This window comes from Rhopalosiphum padi, chromosome 3 (assembly GCF_020882245.1).
Source record: "Rhopalosiphum padi isolate XX-2018 chromosome 3, ASM2088224v1, whole genome shotgun sequence".
Classification (NCBI taxonomy): Eukaryota; Metazoa; Arthropoda; class Insecta; order Hemiptera; family Aphididae; genus Rhopalosiphum; species Rhopalosiphum padi.
Window position 1 is genome coordinate 79,932,568 of NC_083599.1, and position 17,701 is coordinate 79,950,268.

Genomic DNA, 17,701 nt, shown 5'->3' on the forward strand with positions numbered 1-17,701 from the left:
AAGAACTGAGAGTGGCCTTGTCAACAGTTCGTCCTCGAATTAAACACTTGTGCACCACACGTCAAGCACAAATGTCTCATTAATCGATGTATTTTTATTTCATTGTATTACAATATTATCATATAAAATAAATATTTCTGCTAACACATTTTTTCATCATATGGTTCACGTATTATAATTATATAGATTGGCGTGTCGCGAAAATTTTGTAGGAAATGAAGTGTGTCACAATGTGAAAAAGTTTGAAAATCACTGTAATATACCTATCTGTGTTTAACATTAATTATTAAATTATTTTATTATATTACAAAGGTACTAAAAAGTACTTTTATTTTATTAATCAAGTAACTACCTATTAAAACAAATTACACATTAAATCATAACTAATTATATCACAGTAAAAATAATATTATATTATTATAAAATAATATTATATTTATCGTTACTAGTCCTTTAGATATGTTAAAAAAAGTGTTGTGTAATTATTGAAATATAAGTTTAATGTTAAAAAATTAAAATTATTTAATGTACAATAAAATAAAAAAAATATTATGTATTTAGTTGGTACAGAGCTTTTTTTCCCGATTACCAACTAAAACTCAGTGGATAGCAAGAAGTTCTAATCCAAGTGCAACAAAAATATTTTGTTCGTAAGTATAGTTGGGAGTGTTAGGACCATAAGTGCAAATACTTATTGTTTGAAATTTGGGGGAGGGGCTAATGGTTTTACTACAGTAAGTTTAGGGGATTTAGCTTACTAGTAAGTACATAAGTACTTAATTCTATTGGGTATTGTTTTTAGTGAACTTGAAAATTAAAATATTTATAGGATGCATCACAATTATTTAGTTTATTCCTTACGTACTATTAATATAAGTTAATATTTTAATCTAATACATTATACTTAACAGAATAATATCTGTCTTCATAACTAATAAAGCTCACATGTTTTTGTATGACTGGTGTTGTAAGTGGTATGTTTAAATTGCGTAATATTAGGCCAATGAAGCAAATGAGCTGAGGCAGCACTTTGTAAAATAATATTTAAGAACGTAAACACCACAGTAGAGGGACAGTGCGGGTTTCGAGAGAGAGACGGCACATGTTTGGAAACGTTTTGTAGAGACGAGTATTTTTGTGTGTTTGTTTTATGTTAAATAAAGATTTTCAAAATAGTGTTAATATCATCGATTATTTTGTGTAACATCGAGAGATGGGTATACTACAGTGGCGCCCAGCGTCATTTGTAATCCACTACCCGAAATTCTATTCGAATTAAGAGCTAGACTAAGTAGATATTTAATAGGAGCTATAACTTTGGAAGACGCGGATGATTCATTAAACGTTGAAAAACGTAATATAATTCTAAATAATTCGATCACTAATAAAATTGATTTAAAAAATTTACTGAAAGACACTGAGCTATCCGATTCAAGTCCCGATCAATGAGACAGCAATAAAAACACATCAGCTACTTACTCAACGTCATTAGCATTATACGACAACTTAAACAATAGTTTAAATTCATTTTCAAATAGAGGTGGAAAAATCTTAGAAAATTCAAACACATCTGGAAGTAACTCTCAAGATCAAAGCACCAAATTATATCAAAATACCTTAACACATTTTGAGCATTCTATTACTACTCCTGAAAATTCAAAACACATATATCAGGAAATAATGCTCAACAAATAATCAAACTAATCCTAATTTAAACACCAATTCTATTCTACCCCCACCAATTCCACCGAGCAAAAGGAAAATGAATGAAAAAATTCTTATGATTAAACCTGATAATTTCACCGGGACTGAGGATGTTAGAAAATTTTTTAAACGATATAATAAGATTAGCGACATTAATGAATGGAATGAAAACGATAAACTAAAATACTTTTCAATTTTTGTAAAGGGCACAGCCAGTACCTTTTTAGAAAATCTTGATGACCAAAAAGGAAATTGGTCATGGCAAGAATTAGAGGAAATTTTTTTAATTGAATTTCAATCCATAGGACATGAAACTATATTGCAAATCAAACTAGAAAAACGTAGGCAAGGGGAAAATGAATCTACCACAAGTTTCTTAGCTGAAATAGAAAGTTTATGTAGGCAGGTAAATAAGCACATGAGGGAAAAAGATATTTGTGGATATGTTTTAAAAGGTTTAAAGGATAACATTTTACAATCAATTTCAATGCAAAATAATAATAGCTTAAAAAAAATTGAACTGATGCAGTTTAGGATAAAAAATAAAAAAGATGATATCAGTGAATACACAGAAATTCTAAATGAACAAGTATTACATTTAAACCTAAAAACAAAAGATATAGAAATAGAGAACAATATAAACAAAAATATAAACGAATTAAGTGACGAAATACAAAAAATAAATTTATTAAAAAGGTAGGTATATTTTGATGACAACAATAAACAAAAAAATAATAATCGTGATTATAATGAAAACAGAGGATGAAGTTACAATAGGAAAAGAGATTTCTACAATGATAAACGCGAGTACCTACCGAAATAACAGTCCATACCCGTATTGGAGAAATGATAGCGAAGAGAGAAATTACAATAAAATAGTAATATTCCCGCAAATAGCAAATATCATAAAAACAAATACTCCAAATATAAAAAAAGAATTAGCAGAAATCAATATAAAAACAATGTATACCACTAAGCAAAAATATTATGATAACGAAAATATTAATGAAGTCACCGATAAACAAGGAAACGTAATCAAAATTTCTCAAGAATTAAATAACAAACAACGTAAAGAAGCCCTAAAACTAATTAATAACTATAAACACTTATTCACTTCAGACCCACTAGATATAAATTGTGCTATCATAGAACCATGCGAAATTAAATTAAAATCAGATAAACCTATATTTCAGCCACCATTTAGAGTTTCCCCGTCATAAAGAGAAAAATTAAAAATATTAATTGACCCAATGATAGACGCGGACATTATGCACCTGTTTTCTTAATTCCGAAAAAGGAAGAAGGGGAATACCGATTCTTGGTAGACTACAGAAAATTAAACAACGAGACTGTAGCTGACTAACACCCAATACCACGATCACAGGACCTTTTTAGAAGTTTAGAAGGAGCCAAATACTACTCTTCTATCGACATGGCCCAGGGTTATTTTCAAATACCAATAGAACAAGAGGACCAAGATAAGACAGGATTTATTACAGATTTTAGACTATTTAATTTTAAAAGGATACCGCAAGGGTTTAAAACTCAGCTCCAATTTTTCAAAGAATCATTAACAACGTGTTTAGTGACTATTTGTATAAAACCATGATAGCGTATCTTGATGATATATGTTGTTTTGGAAACAGTTATGAAGAAGCATTAATTAGATTAGAACAAATTTTTATTAGACTAGAAGAAACCGGCTTAAAATTAAAAACAAATAAATGCACCTTTATAAAATCAGAAATTGAATTACTTGGCCACACAGTCTCTAACGCTGGACTAAAACCTCTCGGAAAGAACACAATTGCAATTTTAAAATTTCCTATACCAAAAAAATTAAAGATGTACGAACTTTTGTTGGGCTCACTAGTTATTACAGAAAATACATTAAAGAATTCGCAAAAATTGCAAGTCCTTTAACTAATTTGACAAAAAAAGAAAATAAATTTATTTGGGTAAACGAACAAGAAATATCTTTTGAAACTTTAAAAAGGCGATAACAACCGCGGTTATGGCACAGTTCAAAGACGGTTACCCTGTTTTTGTTACCGCAGACGCCTCATTAGAGGGACTATCTGGAATACTGGCTATAGGTGAGTTGCGGCCCGACATGTCATTTACGTGTTGAAGACCGGTGAATTGCGGCCTGGGTAAATTTATTTATTTTCAATTTTGTGCCGGCAATATCGGCAGTATCTGATCTAAAGTAGATACCATAACGTCAATAGTTCAAATGAAAAATATTACTGTGTACATATTAGTCTGTTCACCACTTGAGTGTGTTATACAGTTTATTATAAGTGCGTTATGGAGTTCGTAAATAGTGAAAAATCAAAACCAATTATTCTCTACGAAGGCTACAAATTTCGTTTCCACAAAACACTAAAACACGATGTACAGAGGTGGCATTGCAGTGTCAAAAGTTGTAAGTGCTTTTTAAAATTATCTCCTTTAAATAAAATAGTTGACAGTAATACTAATCATAACCACAATAAAAACGACGAAAAAGTCCTGAATAGGCAAATATTAAGTAATTCTCTGAAAAGAAAAGCCATAGAAGACATTTCTTGCAAACCTTCAAAATTAATTCGTTCAGAATTGAAGAAAGGCGATATATCGATTTTGACAACGAATGATTTATCATTAATTAGACACAATGTTCATCCTGCCCGTTCATTTGTACACCCCCCTCTGCCAAAATGCATTAAAGAATTACATGCTGCTTTAGAGTCTATGAATATCAAAACTAATATAGGTGAGCCATTTTTGTTTATCAACGACAAAGAAAATCGTATAATTGGTTTTTCTACTATACAAAACATAAAAGTGCTGTGCGATGTAAATAAATTTTACGTAGATGGAACTTTCAAAAGCTGCCCTAAACACTTTTATCAACTTTTTACAAAAAAAAAACAAATTGCCGCAACTCGCACGTCTGTTTCATAAACACGGGCCGCAACTCGCACGTCTGTTTCATAAACACGGGCCGCAATTCGTACGTTATTTAGGGATCGGGCCGCAACTCACCAACACCGGGAATACTCGAGCAGGAAGATGAAAACGGTAAAGACATCCGATAAGTTACGCGTCTAGGAAATTGAAAGGGTGTGGAAGAAATTTCACCACTACGGAATTAGAAATGTCGGCTGTAGTATTTGCAACTAATTACTTTAGAGAATACCTTATAGGAAGGAAAATAACAGTCTTCAGTGACCACTCAAGTCTACAATTCTATAAAACTAGGAAGAATTCATCTTCCAGGATAACTAAATTTATTTTTAAATTATTAGAATTTGACCTAGCAATAAAACATCGCCCTGGCTCATGGAACACGGCTGCGGATTGTCTCTCACGTTACCCCGTTTATACAACAAAAATAACAGATATATTATATGAAAACGATAAAGACGAAATTAATGCTAACTCTACAAATTTCGAAATTAATTCCGCCAATATAAAACCTGAGACATTAAAAACACAACAGTCAGAAGACGAATTTTGCAACGGTATAATTTTATTATTACTGGGAGATAAAAGAAATAAATATTTTAAAAAATCTAGAAAATATTTAATAAAACAAGAACTACATATACTACTATATTTTAAAAATTGGTCACCTCACAGATTAAATAACCTGTTAGTAATACCAAAAAACTTGACTAACAGTATTATAAAATCTTACCACGAATCAGTTTTTAGCGGACACTTTGGAATTACAAAAACCTTAGCTAAATTAAAACAAAAATATTATTGGCCCACAATGATAAAAGACACCACAAATTTTATAAAAACATGCATTTCTTGTCAAATGATTAAAAATCCAATAGGAAAAGCCCACGGTTTACTACAAACAATTCCCTTACTTTCAGGGAAGCCAATGCAAAGACTAACATTCGATTATTTAGGACCGTTACCCACTTCTAAAGGAAAAAAATACCTCATTGTTGCTACCTGTAATGCAACAAAAATGGCATTCGCAAAGGCAGTTTCAAATGCAAACGGAGCAGCAACAATAAGTTTTCTAATGGACTTAATAACATCTTACGGAGTATCGAAATATTTTTGCAGCGATAGGGGCATCCATTTCAAAAATAAAGATGTATGCCTGTAAAAAATTAGGTATCACGCAAATTTTCTCTAGTGTGTACCATCCACAGACTCAAGATATGACCGAACTTATGAAGAAAATCATCTGTAATAGTCTATCACATTATGTAAACGAAAATCAAAAAGACTGGTCATTGTATTATAAAATGATCATTTTCGCTTATAATACTAGCCCAAGTTCGAGATTAAAAGTAAGCCCATTTTACTTACTCCACGGTATAGAAGCAAGTCAACCTATAGATAATAAATTAACTACTGTAGTGTTTTTAAATATTATTATTATTATGTTTTTTTTATTATTCTATGTTATCGCCGTGGTCTGCACGACGCACGGCGACTTTATAATTCGATCTACTTTTATATTTTATTATTTCACGTACGTTGTCGGCGTGCGTCGGCCGACGATTCGGACCGACCACGACGACAAGTGACAAAAGAATAATTATATGTTTTTTTATGTACGTCTGATATCGAGTAGTCTGTCTGCACCCATACGCCGAGTTGGGCCGGGCGCGCAGAATGATTTAAATAAAGACTATTATTATTATCATTTTATTATTTAATTCTTGAACATTCTGACAAATTAATGAAGGTGACCACTTTCCCATAACTACAGAAGTCGAGTTGTTTGACTTTACTAAAGCACTAAAGCAACTTCAAAAAATTAGAGACATTATTCCCAAAATTGTCGAAAAAGAACAAGCTGTTCAGAAAAAACAATATGACTTAAGTCACAAAAATATTAATTTCAAACCGGGACAAAAAGTATTAATAAAATTTGATTTCAACGAAAAAGATAAATCAAAGAAATTAGCTAATAAATATAGAGGCCCTTTTACTATTATTGAAAAAATATCTGACGTAAATTACAAAGTAGATTTAATTTTAAAGGGAAAAAAACCATAGACATCATACATGTGCAAAGAATAAAACCTTTTTATGAAACAGAAGTATCAAACACAGGGGAAAATAATATACCTTAATCAAACCTAACATTAGGCAAGTTAATATTTTTTTTAAAAAAAAAGGTTAATTTTATATTTATAAAAAAAAAATAATTAATAATATCGAAAATATTACGGTTTGAAAAAAAAAATAAAAACCAAAAGCTAAATTGTAGACAATAGTGTTTATAATTAAAACCTTATACAGCAATTTAATATAGTAAGTATTTCATTGAAGTAAACTTTAGTTATAAGTACTATAAGTAACTACTATAAGTTATAAAAATAATTAATACCTAAAAATAATATTGATACTATAACAATATTTTCTGATGTACTCGGGTATATGCAGTGGCGGCTCGTCGGGGGAGTCTTTGAGACGGCGACTCCCCAAAAAATAAAAAGTAGTAACGCAATAAAAAAGTTTGAAAAAAATTGTATTATAATTTAATATTTTTATGTTTTATCCATTCTGAAAATAATTATTATGGTTTTCGATATTAATATTGATAATATTTTGTATTCTATTTTTACATTAATAATGAGTGTCATTCAATAACAATACAATATAAAAAATATATCGATAACAATACGGGCTAAATATATCGATAACGATGACGGTCGCTAGTTCGAGAGTCTGCCGTCCGAAAGACTCAATTATGTATATAAATTTCATATGCATGACAAGGCGGAGGACGGGGATAGATTGTATAGATGTTATTCAGTACATTGAGACTAGACTCATTCAAAGTTTTTGCCGTTCGCATTGCGGTCGTCGCGTATTTTTCTGTAAACACGAAAACTGCAGCGTGTCGTGCGTCCGTATTAGAGTATTAAATTTAGCTATTTGACATTGTATAGCAGCGTGCCAGCGTGTAGTAATTAAATTATTATTATTTATTATTGGTATTATAAAAAAGTACACAAGTTACAAACTTAATTATAATATAAAAAATTACTCTAGAAATACATATATTTATTATATTTTCTACTATGGAAATACAGAAAAAAAAAACAGATATACTAGACTTTTTGTTTAAAAATAGTTTTAATACGTTAACATACGAAGAAAAGTGTCAATTAAAATCAAACAGACCGACACCTAACATTGCATTGGAATATAAAGAAGGTAAATTCATTAGAAAATTTCAATATAGTTGGTATACTAAATTTCCCTGGCTAACTGGTTGTGATAAGCTAAATAAAGTGTTTTGTTTTTATTGTGTAATTTTTGGGGGAGAAAAAGAATGGACTGTTGATGGAATATCGTCAATAAAAAATTTTATAAGAAAATCAGAAAAACATTCTATATCTAAAAAGCATTTGATAAATCAAGAAAAATTCCATCTTTTAGGAAAAGTTCGAATTGAACATGCTATTTCGGAAGGTCGACGATTAGCTGCTATAAAACATAATGAACAAGTTTCTATAAATAGACGTTTAATAGCACGTATGATCCACGTTGTTTGTTTTTTGGGAAAACAAGAGCTTGCTTTTCGTGGGCATCGGGAACACGACGAATCTTTAAATAAAGGGAATTATCTTGAGTTACTTGATCTACTCGCTCAAGAAGAGCATTTACTTAAGGATCATTTTTTGTCATCGTCAATATTTAAAGGCACATCTAAGATAATACAAAATGATTTAATTGAGAGCGTCACTACAATTTTAAATTCAAAAATTTTTAAGGAAATACAAACTGCTAATTATATATCTATTCAAGCAGATGAAACCACTGATGTGTCCTGTCGATCTCAAATGAGTATTATTTTTCGTTATGTTATAGAAGAAAAAATTGTCGAACGATTTATTGGTTTTTTTGATGTTTCAAGTGATAAAACGGGATCTGGATTAGCAGATGTAATATTGTCCGTGATTAAAAAATGGGATTTAGGAAATAAAATAATTGCACAGACATACGATGGAGCATCAGTTATGTCTGGAACAAAAAATGGTGTACAAAGTCTTATTAAGAATATTTATTCAAATGTATTATTTATTCATTGCTATGCTCATCAGTTGAACTTGGTATTGTTATATGGCGCTAAGACAATAAAACCAGTGAAACTTTTTATTTGTAATTTAACGATGTTTCATACGTTTTTTAGTAGGTCTTCTAAAAGGAGTGAGTTACTAAGACAACAGGGCTTTAAACTTCCAAATCATTCTGATACTAGGTGGAATTATCATTCAAGAGCCGCTTCCACAATTAAAACCCATTTTATAGAATTAAAAAATGCTTTTACACATGTAATTGAAGAACCAAACTGGGACCACATTTCTATTTCTACAGCATCAGGTATTTTAGATAAACTTAATGATGCACAATTTGTGTATCTGTTAATTTTATTTAATAAGATTTTCATATATACGGACCATGTATTTAATTTCCTCCAATCAAAAATACTTTCAAACATTAAATCATGTATTTTTGAAATTCAAAATTTAAAAAAAAATTTGGAAGATTTAAGAAAAGAACAAACTGTGAATACTTGTTGTGACGAAGCAATACAATTAAATAATGATTTTGAGTATGGTGACAAACAAAAAAATAATTTACGTAAAATAACATATGAGATACTGGATTCATTAATTGTCCAAATTAATATAAGATTTGAAGATACTTCGGAATTAGAATTCGTAGAGCTTACAAATGAAAAAATGTTTAATATCTACCACAACACTTTTCCCGAATGCAAGTTGATTAAGTTATTAAAACAATACCCTAATATGTTTGAAGAAAATCGTTTGCGTAATGAATTGTCCGTCATTTATTCAGATAATAATAAACATCTCCCTCCTCATAAACTACTGGATTTAATAATAAAAAATAATTTATAAGAAATTTATTCCCAGTTCACTAAACTATGTCAATTAGTTATAACAATACCGGCCACTACTGCATCTAGTGAACGTTCTATGAGTACGTTTAAGCTTTTTAAGAAATACAATGACAAACGAGCGACTTACAAATTTATCATCGTTGGCAATTGAAAAAAATTTACTGGGCGTTATGGCAAAGGACCCGACATTTGTAGAAAGTATTATTGATGATTTTGCGAAGAAAAAAGAAAGAAGAATTGAATTAGAATATAAAATAATATAAATTATCTATTCTTATAATTTTTATAAAGCTATCAATTATAATAATAAAAAAAGGTTTTTTTTTATCTTTTTTGTATTCATTTTTTTTTTTATTAAATTTTCAGTCTCCCCAATGAATTTACTTGCGAGCCGCCACTGGGTATATGTATATTGTATAATGTATATGGGTGATCGTTTAATTCAGTCTTTGGTTCTAGATGTTTTTTAAAATCCTCACAGTCGTTGCGGTACTTATCAATGCTAACGCAGAAGATAAAGCGATAATTGTATCTACCGGAGCCTTTTTTGATGAGGTACCAGAGGCCATTCTATATGACAAAAGCATTCCTCTAATCTACACACAGGAATTACAAGACGATTACCCAGATGACAATTTGGAGAGTATAAAAAATTACTGGGGGGTTGAAAATTACTGTGAAAATAAAAACACAAACTACTGCAACATTATTAACCAAACAATAGATATACTATAAGCACCATAAATAAAAACATAAGAGAAAGCGATACAAAAACGTTAGATTTAAAAAAAGGCCTATTAAATAGTAGATCTAAAAGGGGAATTCAATTTTTCGGGAATTTATATCACTGCTGTTGTAATGTCGCAACAGAAAAACAATTAAAAACCTTTTACACAAATGAAGAAATGTTAGATCAACAAATAAACAAATTTAAAAACGTTTTCACATCAGATCATAAAGATCTAACAAACATAACTACAGAACTCAATAAATACACAAAATATACTAAAAACAATATAAAATTATTAAAGGATAGTTTTTCAAAATTTATAAATGAGGAAAAAATAAATAAGTTACAAGAAAAAACCAATCAGGAGAATATGGTTTAAGGTATCCAAGAAATAATATACAATTTAATGTCAGTAATTCTAAAATTTACAAACAATGAAAGAGATACAAATATTCATTTACACTGTAAGCTACATAAAATTCCAGCAAGGATCATAAAATCAAAAATACTGTATAACGACTTAACAAAATTAAAAAGAGCAATCGAAAGAGATGGATATGAATTAACTATACCATTAGAACATTTTCATACATATTATAATTTACCAATTACCGAATGTCAATTTTCAAAATCGAAAATTTTAATTAAAATCAAAATACCAATCCAAGAAAAATCGGCAAAATGGAAACTATATCAATACATTCCAACTCATTTTAAGTTTCAAGATTCTACTTGCAATATAAACTCAGAAAAAACATATATTGCGATAAATTCCATGAATGATGAGCACAGGATAATATCAGGAATCGGCCAACAACACTGTGACCCACCAATAACAGACCTATGTTATATTTCAAAATGTTCATCTGATATTACTCTTTCCCCAAAATGCGTAGAAGCAATTTTTAAAAACAAAAAATTAGATATAATTAATCAATACTGCTATTTACAATGCATTAAACAATATGATGACCATAAAAATTATTTCAACGTTAAATCAATTACAATGTTCTACTCTATAACTGAAAAAATGGATATGTGGTCATGCTTTTTAGAAAGTGGAAAAAATAAAATGAAAGCCGCTCTTTTGTACAGCCAACAATTTGGGCTTGAGAGGCATGTTCCTAATTCCAGTATTTTTTTAAGATTGGAAAAAAACTTAAAAATGACTGGAAGTTTTAATAAAACTAAAAATAGGAAATGTACCAAAACTACACAAGAATATACCGAAATTATTTTACAGAAATTTGAAGAAAATCCTAATACATCTTTAAGAATAATATCAAGTAAGTAAACATATTAACATATATATTTGAGCTTGAGGTATTCCCTGAATCAGCAAATCCTCGTCTTGATGCTGCACTGTTTTTTTTTTATCAGAATGCAACTAAAAAAAAAAACATGAAATTATTTATAGAATTGACTCTATACAAAAAAAATTGTATACATACTTATTAAGTTATCAGGCGAGGTGTACAGTAAATCTTCCGTTAACGGTCACCTCTATGTAACGGTTAGGTTTTTTGGTCCCATCAAGTGTTATGTCATGTATTGTCACCTGTATAGGACGGGGCTACCTCTAAGTAGCGGTCATTATTTATGGTCGCTTTGGTGACCGTTAATTAGAAGTTTCACTGTATTATGCTGTGACTAACCAAAACAGCAATTTGTATTTGTTCATCCAATATTGTTATAGATATTTGAATTAAAAGTTAGTACTATTAAATGCAATTGGAATTTGAAATAAAATAAAATAAATTTCCTAAAAAATGAACAAAAATTATAATAAACATCAAATTATTTATTTATAAAAAATTCATACTTACATAATAGATTGTTTAGTTTGTTAAAAGATTAAAGTATAATATAGATATATGTATATTTTATTCCTTTATTCCAATTTTATTTTATTTATTAATTTATAGTCATCAGATAGGTTCACCAGTAGAAAGCAATATGAATTTGCATTAATTGCTGGTCAAATTGAGCTAGTCATATAATTCACTGTTATTTTTGATTAATTACACCAATTCTACGAATTGCCACTGAAATAAAATTAAAATATTTGAACCATGGTTATTATTTGCCAATAATATTATGCATAAATCATTTAATAAAAAAAAAAATTCTAATTTATTAATTTTAGATTGAACTTACCAATAAATTATACAAACAAAATTGTCGGAAAATTATGAAAACTAATTGCCATACACATAATACTATTGCTGATTGGATAGAAGTATACTTTTAATTAAATTCAAATTGTTTAACCAGAATACAACATTAAAACACTATCACAAAATACATATGCATTGAAATAATTGGTTTAAACCTTAAATTTATATTTAAAATAATACACATTTACATAGTATTTACTTAAAACGTATTCTGTGGTTAAATGTTTAAAGAATAATAATTAATTAATAATTAATATTCGATATTTGATAATGGAAAATTAACAATAACGATTAACCAATAAACACATGTTTTCAGAAACAATTAACCGCCATTTATTATCATTTATTTATTAAAATAATACGTGATAAGACCTATACCAAGAATCAGTAACCAGTGATATTCTATGTAACCATGATGGTAAATTTTAATATGTCATTTTTATACTTTACAACTGATTCAGCCTCGCTGCTGCAGGCTAGTCGCTCACTGACACCACGGTGTTCTGGTGGGAGTGTTGATAGGACATTTTTTTTTCTAACAGTATTGTTTATCTATCTTGCTACCTAAGATTTATTATCGATTATGACCGTTATGGGTATTGTTAAATTAAGATATCATTTCGTTTTTACTTCTGGTCTTTACTGTTGGGTTTGATAAATTTCCCGGTAGCAGTAAATTGAACGAATATTTAAACGGTAATAAGTCGCGAACGGATTACTGAAATTAAATTTTATAAACGTTAAAATTATTTTTTTCAGTATGTTTATAAATTTTCGTTATCGAAAATAGTTATTGCCATTTGACAATTGAAAGTTGATAGTTTTTTATCAAATAAGGGAGGAAGTTAAAATTATCAAAATTGTAACACAGTGTAAAATAGTAAAACCTAGAGAGTTTAAAAAAAAATTATTTTAAAATTCCTAATATTTACCGAGATATTTACTGGTTCACGATAAAAAAATCACCCTGTATATGACAAACAGTATAGGCTCTGTATTAGGGTTTGAAAAAAAAAAATATTTTTCACGCGATGATCTTCACCGATCAGAAAAAGCTGTAAATTTGAACACAATTAATTGTATAAAGGTATTGTGTAATGTTTCACAAGGTTCATTCAACAATCATCTTCAAAGTCATTCAATTTATGAGTTTTTTCCGACCGGTAGAACAGGAACAAAAGTGACTCAATCACCACTAAACCTTATATATTATAAACTTAACAAAATAAATATCGATTCAATAACTATTCAATTAGTTGATCAGAACAATAAACCGATTGATAATTTCAAGGAGACATTAACAGTTGTTCTACATATTAAACGTCATGGATCTTAAAACTAATTTAAATTTAAAGTTTTTCTAGAAATAAATATGTATGAATCAATCACATTAAGTTTAACTGGGAATGAAACCACACTATCTTCAAATTATTTCCCGTCTCTAAACGTGTACGAAGACTCTGAAATAGCTTTGTTATGTTTACAAACGTTCAATTCGTTTCCAAACATAAATTCTTCTAATAACAAATTTGCGATACAAGTAATAGACGAGTATAATAATAATAATAATGAAAATATATGTTATATTGCATTAAAAACGGGATGTTACGAAATTGTAGATATTAACCGTCAAATTAAGAAGCAAATAAATTTTTACAATGAAGAAAATGGTACAAAAATAACATTCGATATTTCAGTTGACCATAATGATTTTAGATCATACATACAATGTAATGGTATAATTATGTTTAATATGATTAATGGGATAGCACCCATATTAGGATTTGAAAAACGAGACTATCCTCCGGAGTATGTAACTCATCGATCGGAAAAAGCTGTAAATTTAAACACAATTAATTCTATAAAAGTGATGTGTAATATAGCTCAAGGATCATTCAACAATCACCTTCAAAGTCATACGATTTACGAGTTTTTTCCGAGTGAAAAGACTGGGACAAAAGTTGTTCAATCACCGCCAAATTTAATATATTATAAATTAAATAAAATAAATATTGATTCAATAACTGTACAATTAGTTGATCAGGATTTTAATCAAATCGAAAATTTTGGTGAGACATTAACAGTTGTGTTACATATTAAACGTTACGGTTCTTAAGATGGGATTAAAATTCAATATAAACCCATTACTTCACGTTAATCGAGCTAGTCACACAACTAAAGTGTTACCGATAACACCGACTAAAGTAAAAAAATTAACGGTGAAAAATAAAAAAATTTTAAAGGCTCTTGGTTATAAACTAAATCATAATGCCTGAAAGTGATATTTTGGATATAAGTTCACGGTTCGAAACAGATTCTAAAATTACGAAAATTGAATATCATTCATATACACCGTATACAACTTCATTTAATAATAATGATGAAATACGTATATCAATCCAGCAAACAGATGTTTATTCGTATCTGCATGAAAGTTTTATATTTATAGAAGGTTCAATATCAGATGCTATAAAAGTAAAACTTTCTAATAATGGTTTTTCCTATCTTTTTGAACAAATACGACTTGAAATCAATGGGATAGAAGTAGATAGCACACGTGCACTTGGTATTACAAGCTCATTGAAAGGTTATCTATCAGGTACGCCAGATAACTTTAATTGTTATGAAAATGCGGGTTGGATTTTTAAAAATAATACAAACCCTTGTAAATGTTAATGGTGAATTTAGTGCCTGCATTCCGCTGAAATATTGGTTAGGTATATTTGAAGACTTTAAAAAAATATTAGTTAATTCTAGATTAGAACTAATATTAACTCGAAGTCATAGTGATTTAAATGTGCTAAACGTAAAAACTAGTGGAAGTGCTACTTCTGGAAAAGTTGTTTTGAATAAAATTGTTTGGAAGGTACCACATATCACTGTTGATGATGAAGAAAGGTTGAAATTATTAAAACTTATAGAAAAAGAAAAAAGTTTGTTTATCCCGTTCAGATCTTTTGAAACCTTTGAATATCCTGAACTCGGGACCACTAAAAAAGTTGTATGGAACCTGAAAACTGCTTCGAAATTAGAAAAACCTCGTTTCATAATAATTGGGTTACAAAAGGGGCGTAAAAATTCAATAGAAAAAGATTGTAGTGTATTTGATCATTGTAATCTAACAAATGTAAAAGTTTTATTAAACTCAATAGCTTATCCGTATGATAACTTAAATTTAGATTTTTCTAAAAATAATTTTACCTTATTATATGATATGTATACATCATTTCAAGAATCATACTACGAAAAAAATATTCGGAACCCAATATTAAGTCCTTCTACTTTTCTAACAAACGCTCCAATTGTAGTTATCGATACTTCGAAACAGAATGATTCAGCAACAGCTTCATCAGTAGATGTTCAACTAGAAATTGAATCATCAGAACCTCTTACAGGTGTAACTGCTTATTGTTTATTAATTCATGATCGTATTGTAGAATATGTACCTTTCACTAGAGAAGTAAGAAAACTAGTATAAATAATTTAGAATTAAGGATGTATAATATTTGATGAAAAAACATATTATTAAATTATTTTTTTTATTTTAATCAAACAGTGTTCTTATTCAATAAAAAAAACAATTATTTTTTTTAAAAAAAAGTGTGTAAAAATCAATTCTAGATGTGTTTTTTCGTGTTACAGAGAAAAAAAAATTGGCTTGAGGCGGATAGTCCCGCTTGATTTTTTAAAATCTCTCTGACCGAAAGTGCTCAGGACATACATTATGGTTTTTGAAAAACAGTGTTTTTTTCGTGTTACAGGGAAAAAAAAATGGCTTGAGGCGGATAGTCCCGCTTGATTTTTTAAAATCTCTCTGACCGAAAGTGCTCAGAACATACATTATGGTTTTTGAAAAACAGTGTTTTTTCGTGTTACAGGGAAAAAAAAAATGGCTTGAGGGGGAAAGTCCCCCTTAAATTTTTAAAATCTCCCCGCCCAAAATTGCTCAGAACATACAAATACATACTACTCGTATGAGTGCGCCCCGGGTCAGGACGCACTCGAGCGTGCCTCTCGCTTCTGCCACTTACGCCATACGCACTCATTCGAGACACCCCGAGTGCTGTGCCATCCGTCTTGAGCTTACGCCTTGGTGTTTCCGTTCTTGGGCAGAACCTGAGCATATGATCGACTGTCTCAGGTATCTGGCCACAGGCACAGTTTGGGTCGTTGACCAAGTTGAAACTGTGGAGCTTTGCTTTGAAGTCCCCATGACCAGTTAGGAACTGCGTCGTGTAGTGGTCCAAGACAAGAGGGAGATGTAACCGCCGTCTTACGGAAGGGATCATTTTCTGCGTCCAGCTACCTTTTTCCGAGCTTGAATATCGTTGATGCCACTCGTTTATTAGCTCGTCGAAAATTTTGCTTTTATCATCAGTGGATATTTTCATTCGGGCCAAGTTTCTTATGGCCGCCTGGTGCCTAATCTCCAGGTCTAGGGGAAGAATGCCTGCCACCGCCGAAAGGCAATTCGTCGAGGACGTTCTATATGCGCCCGTCATCGCGGGGTAGGGGTTTTCTTTGTGCGCTGAGTAGTTTTTCTCGACTTTTCAAGAGCTTGGATCCTTCAGCCCAGATCTCCGCTGCATATGCTACTCTAGGTAGAAAGACACCCATATATATTGTACGGGCCGCAGCTTGGCCCATGCCCCCAATTTGCCGAGTACAGGGCTCTGAGTCGGCTGTACATATCCTCAGACTTTTTCATTGACGGCTACGACATGATCCCAGTAACTGCGACGCGGGTCAAGAATAATACCGAGGTACCTCATCAACCCGCGATCCACACCGTGGATGAGGCTCAAAAGAGTAGAGATCACGACACGACGATGTATAAGTCCGCCTTTGAGCGAGAGAAGCTGAGTTTTCTCTGCAGAGAACGCAAGTGAATAATTTGTATGCCCATTCTGCAAACCTATCCAATTGTTTTTCAATTTTAATGAAGGCCGTCTTCGGCCTGGCCGCACCTACCATCAGCAGTATGTCGTCGGCATACGTAATTATCTTCATACTGTCCGAGGTGAGAACTGTGCCATAGATCGGGGAAATTGCGACCTTCCAAAGTGTCGGGCCAAGCTTGGACCCTTGTGGGCACCCACGCTCAAGCATTCGCCTGTATACCGCTCCTTCCATGTGGAAGTAAGCCCAACGGTTGGTCAGGTAGGATTGTACTAGTCTAACGGTAACTAGAGA

The 17,701-nt window shown here is 30.6% G+C and overlaps 2 protein-coding genes across 2 annotated transcripts; both read left to right on the forward strand.

The window, feature by feature from the left end:
- Window positions 1-3,718: 3,718 nt before the first annotated feature.
- On the forward strand, window positions 3,719-9,599 carry LOC132926035 (zinc finger MYM-type protein 1-like). The gene is made up of 5 exons (XM_060990383.1): window positions 3,719-3,800; window positions 4,172-4,462; window positions 4,998-5,213; window positions 7,828-7,887; window positions 7,999-9,599. The coding sequence occupies exons 1-5, from the start codon at window positions 3,719-3,721 to the stop codon at window positions 9,597-9,599; spliced, it is 2,250 nt and encodes a 749-aa protein (XP_060846366.1).
- Window positions 9,600-13,880: 4,281 nt separating this feature from the next.
- LOC132923702 (uncharacterized) lies at window positions 13,881-14,766 on the forward strand. The gene has a single exon (XM_060987639.1). The coding sequence runs from the start codon at window positions 13,881-13,883 to the stop codon at window positions 14,622-14,624; it is 744 nt and encodes a 247-aa protein (XP_060843622.1). The 3' UTR covers window positions 14,625-14,766.
- Window positions 14,767-17,701: the final 2,935 nt, after the last annotated feature.

Coding starts and splice junctions, on each gene's coding strand:
- LOC132926035 (XM_060990383.1), top strand. CDS start 3,719: ATGGCACAGTTCAAAGACGGTTACCCTGTTTTTGTTACCGCAGACGCC. Junction 3,801..4,171: donor ATCTGGAATACTGGCTATAG/GTGAGTTGCGGC, acceptor TAAATAAAATAG/TTGACAGTAATACTAATCAT. Junction 5,214..7,827: donor AGAAGACGAATTTTGCAACG/GTATAATTTTAT, acceptor TAACATACGAAG/AAAAGTGTCAATTAAAATCA.
- LOC132923702 (XM_060987639.1), top strand. CDS start 13,881: ATGTATGAATCAATCACATTAAGTTTAACTGGGAATGAAACCACACTA.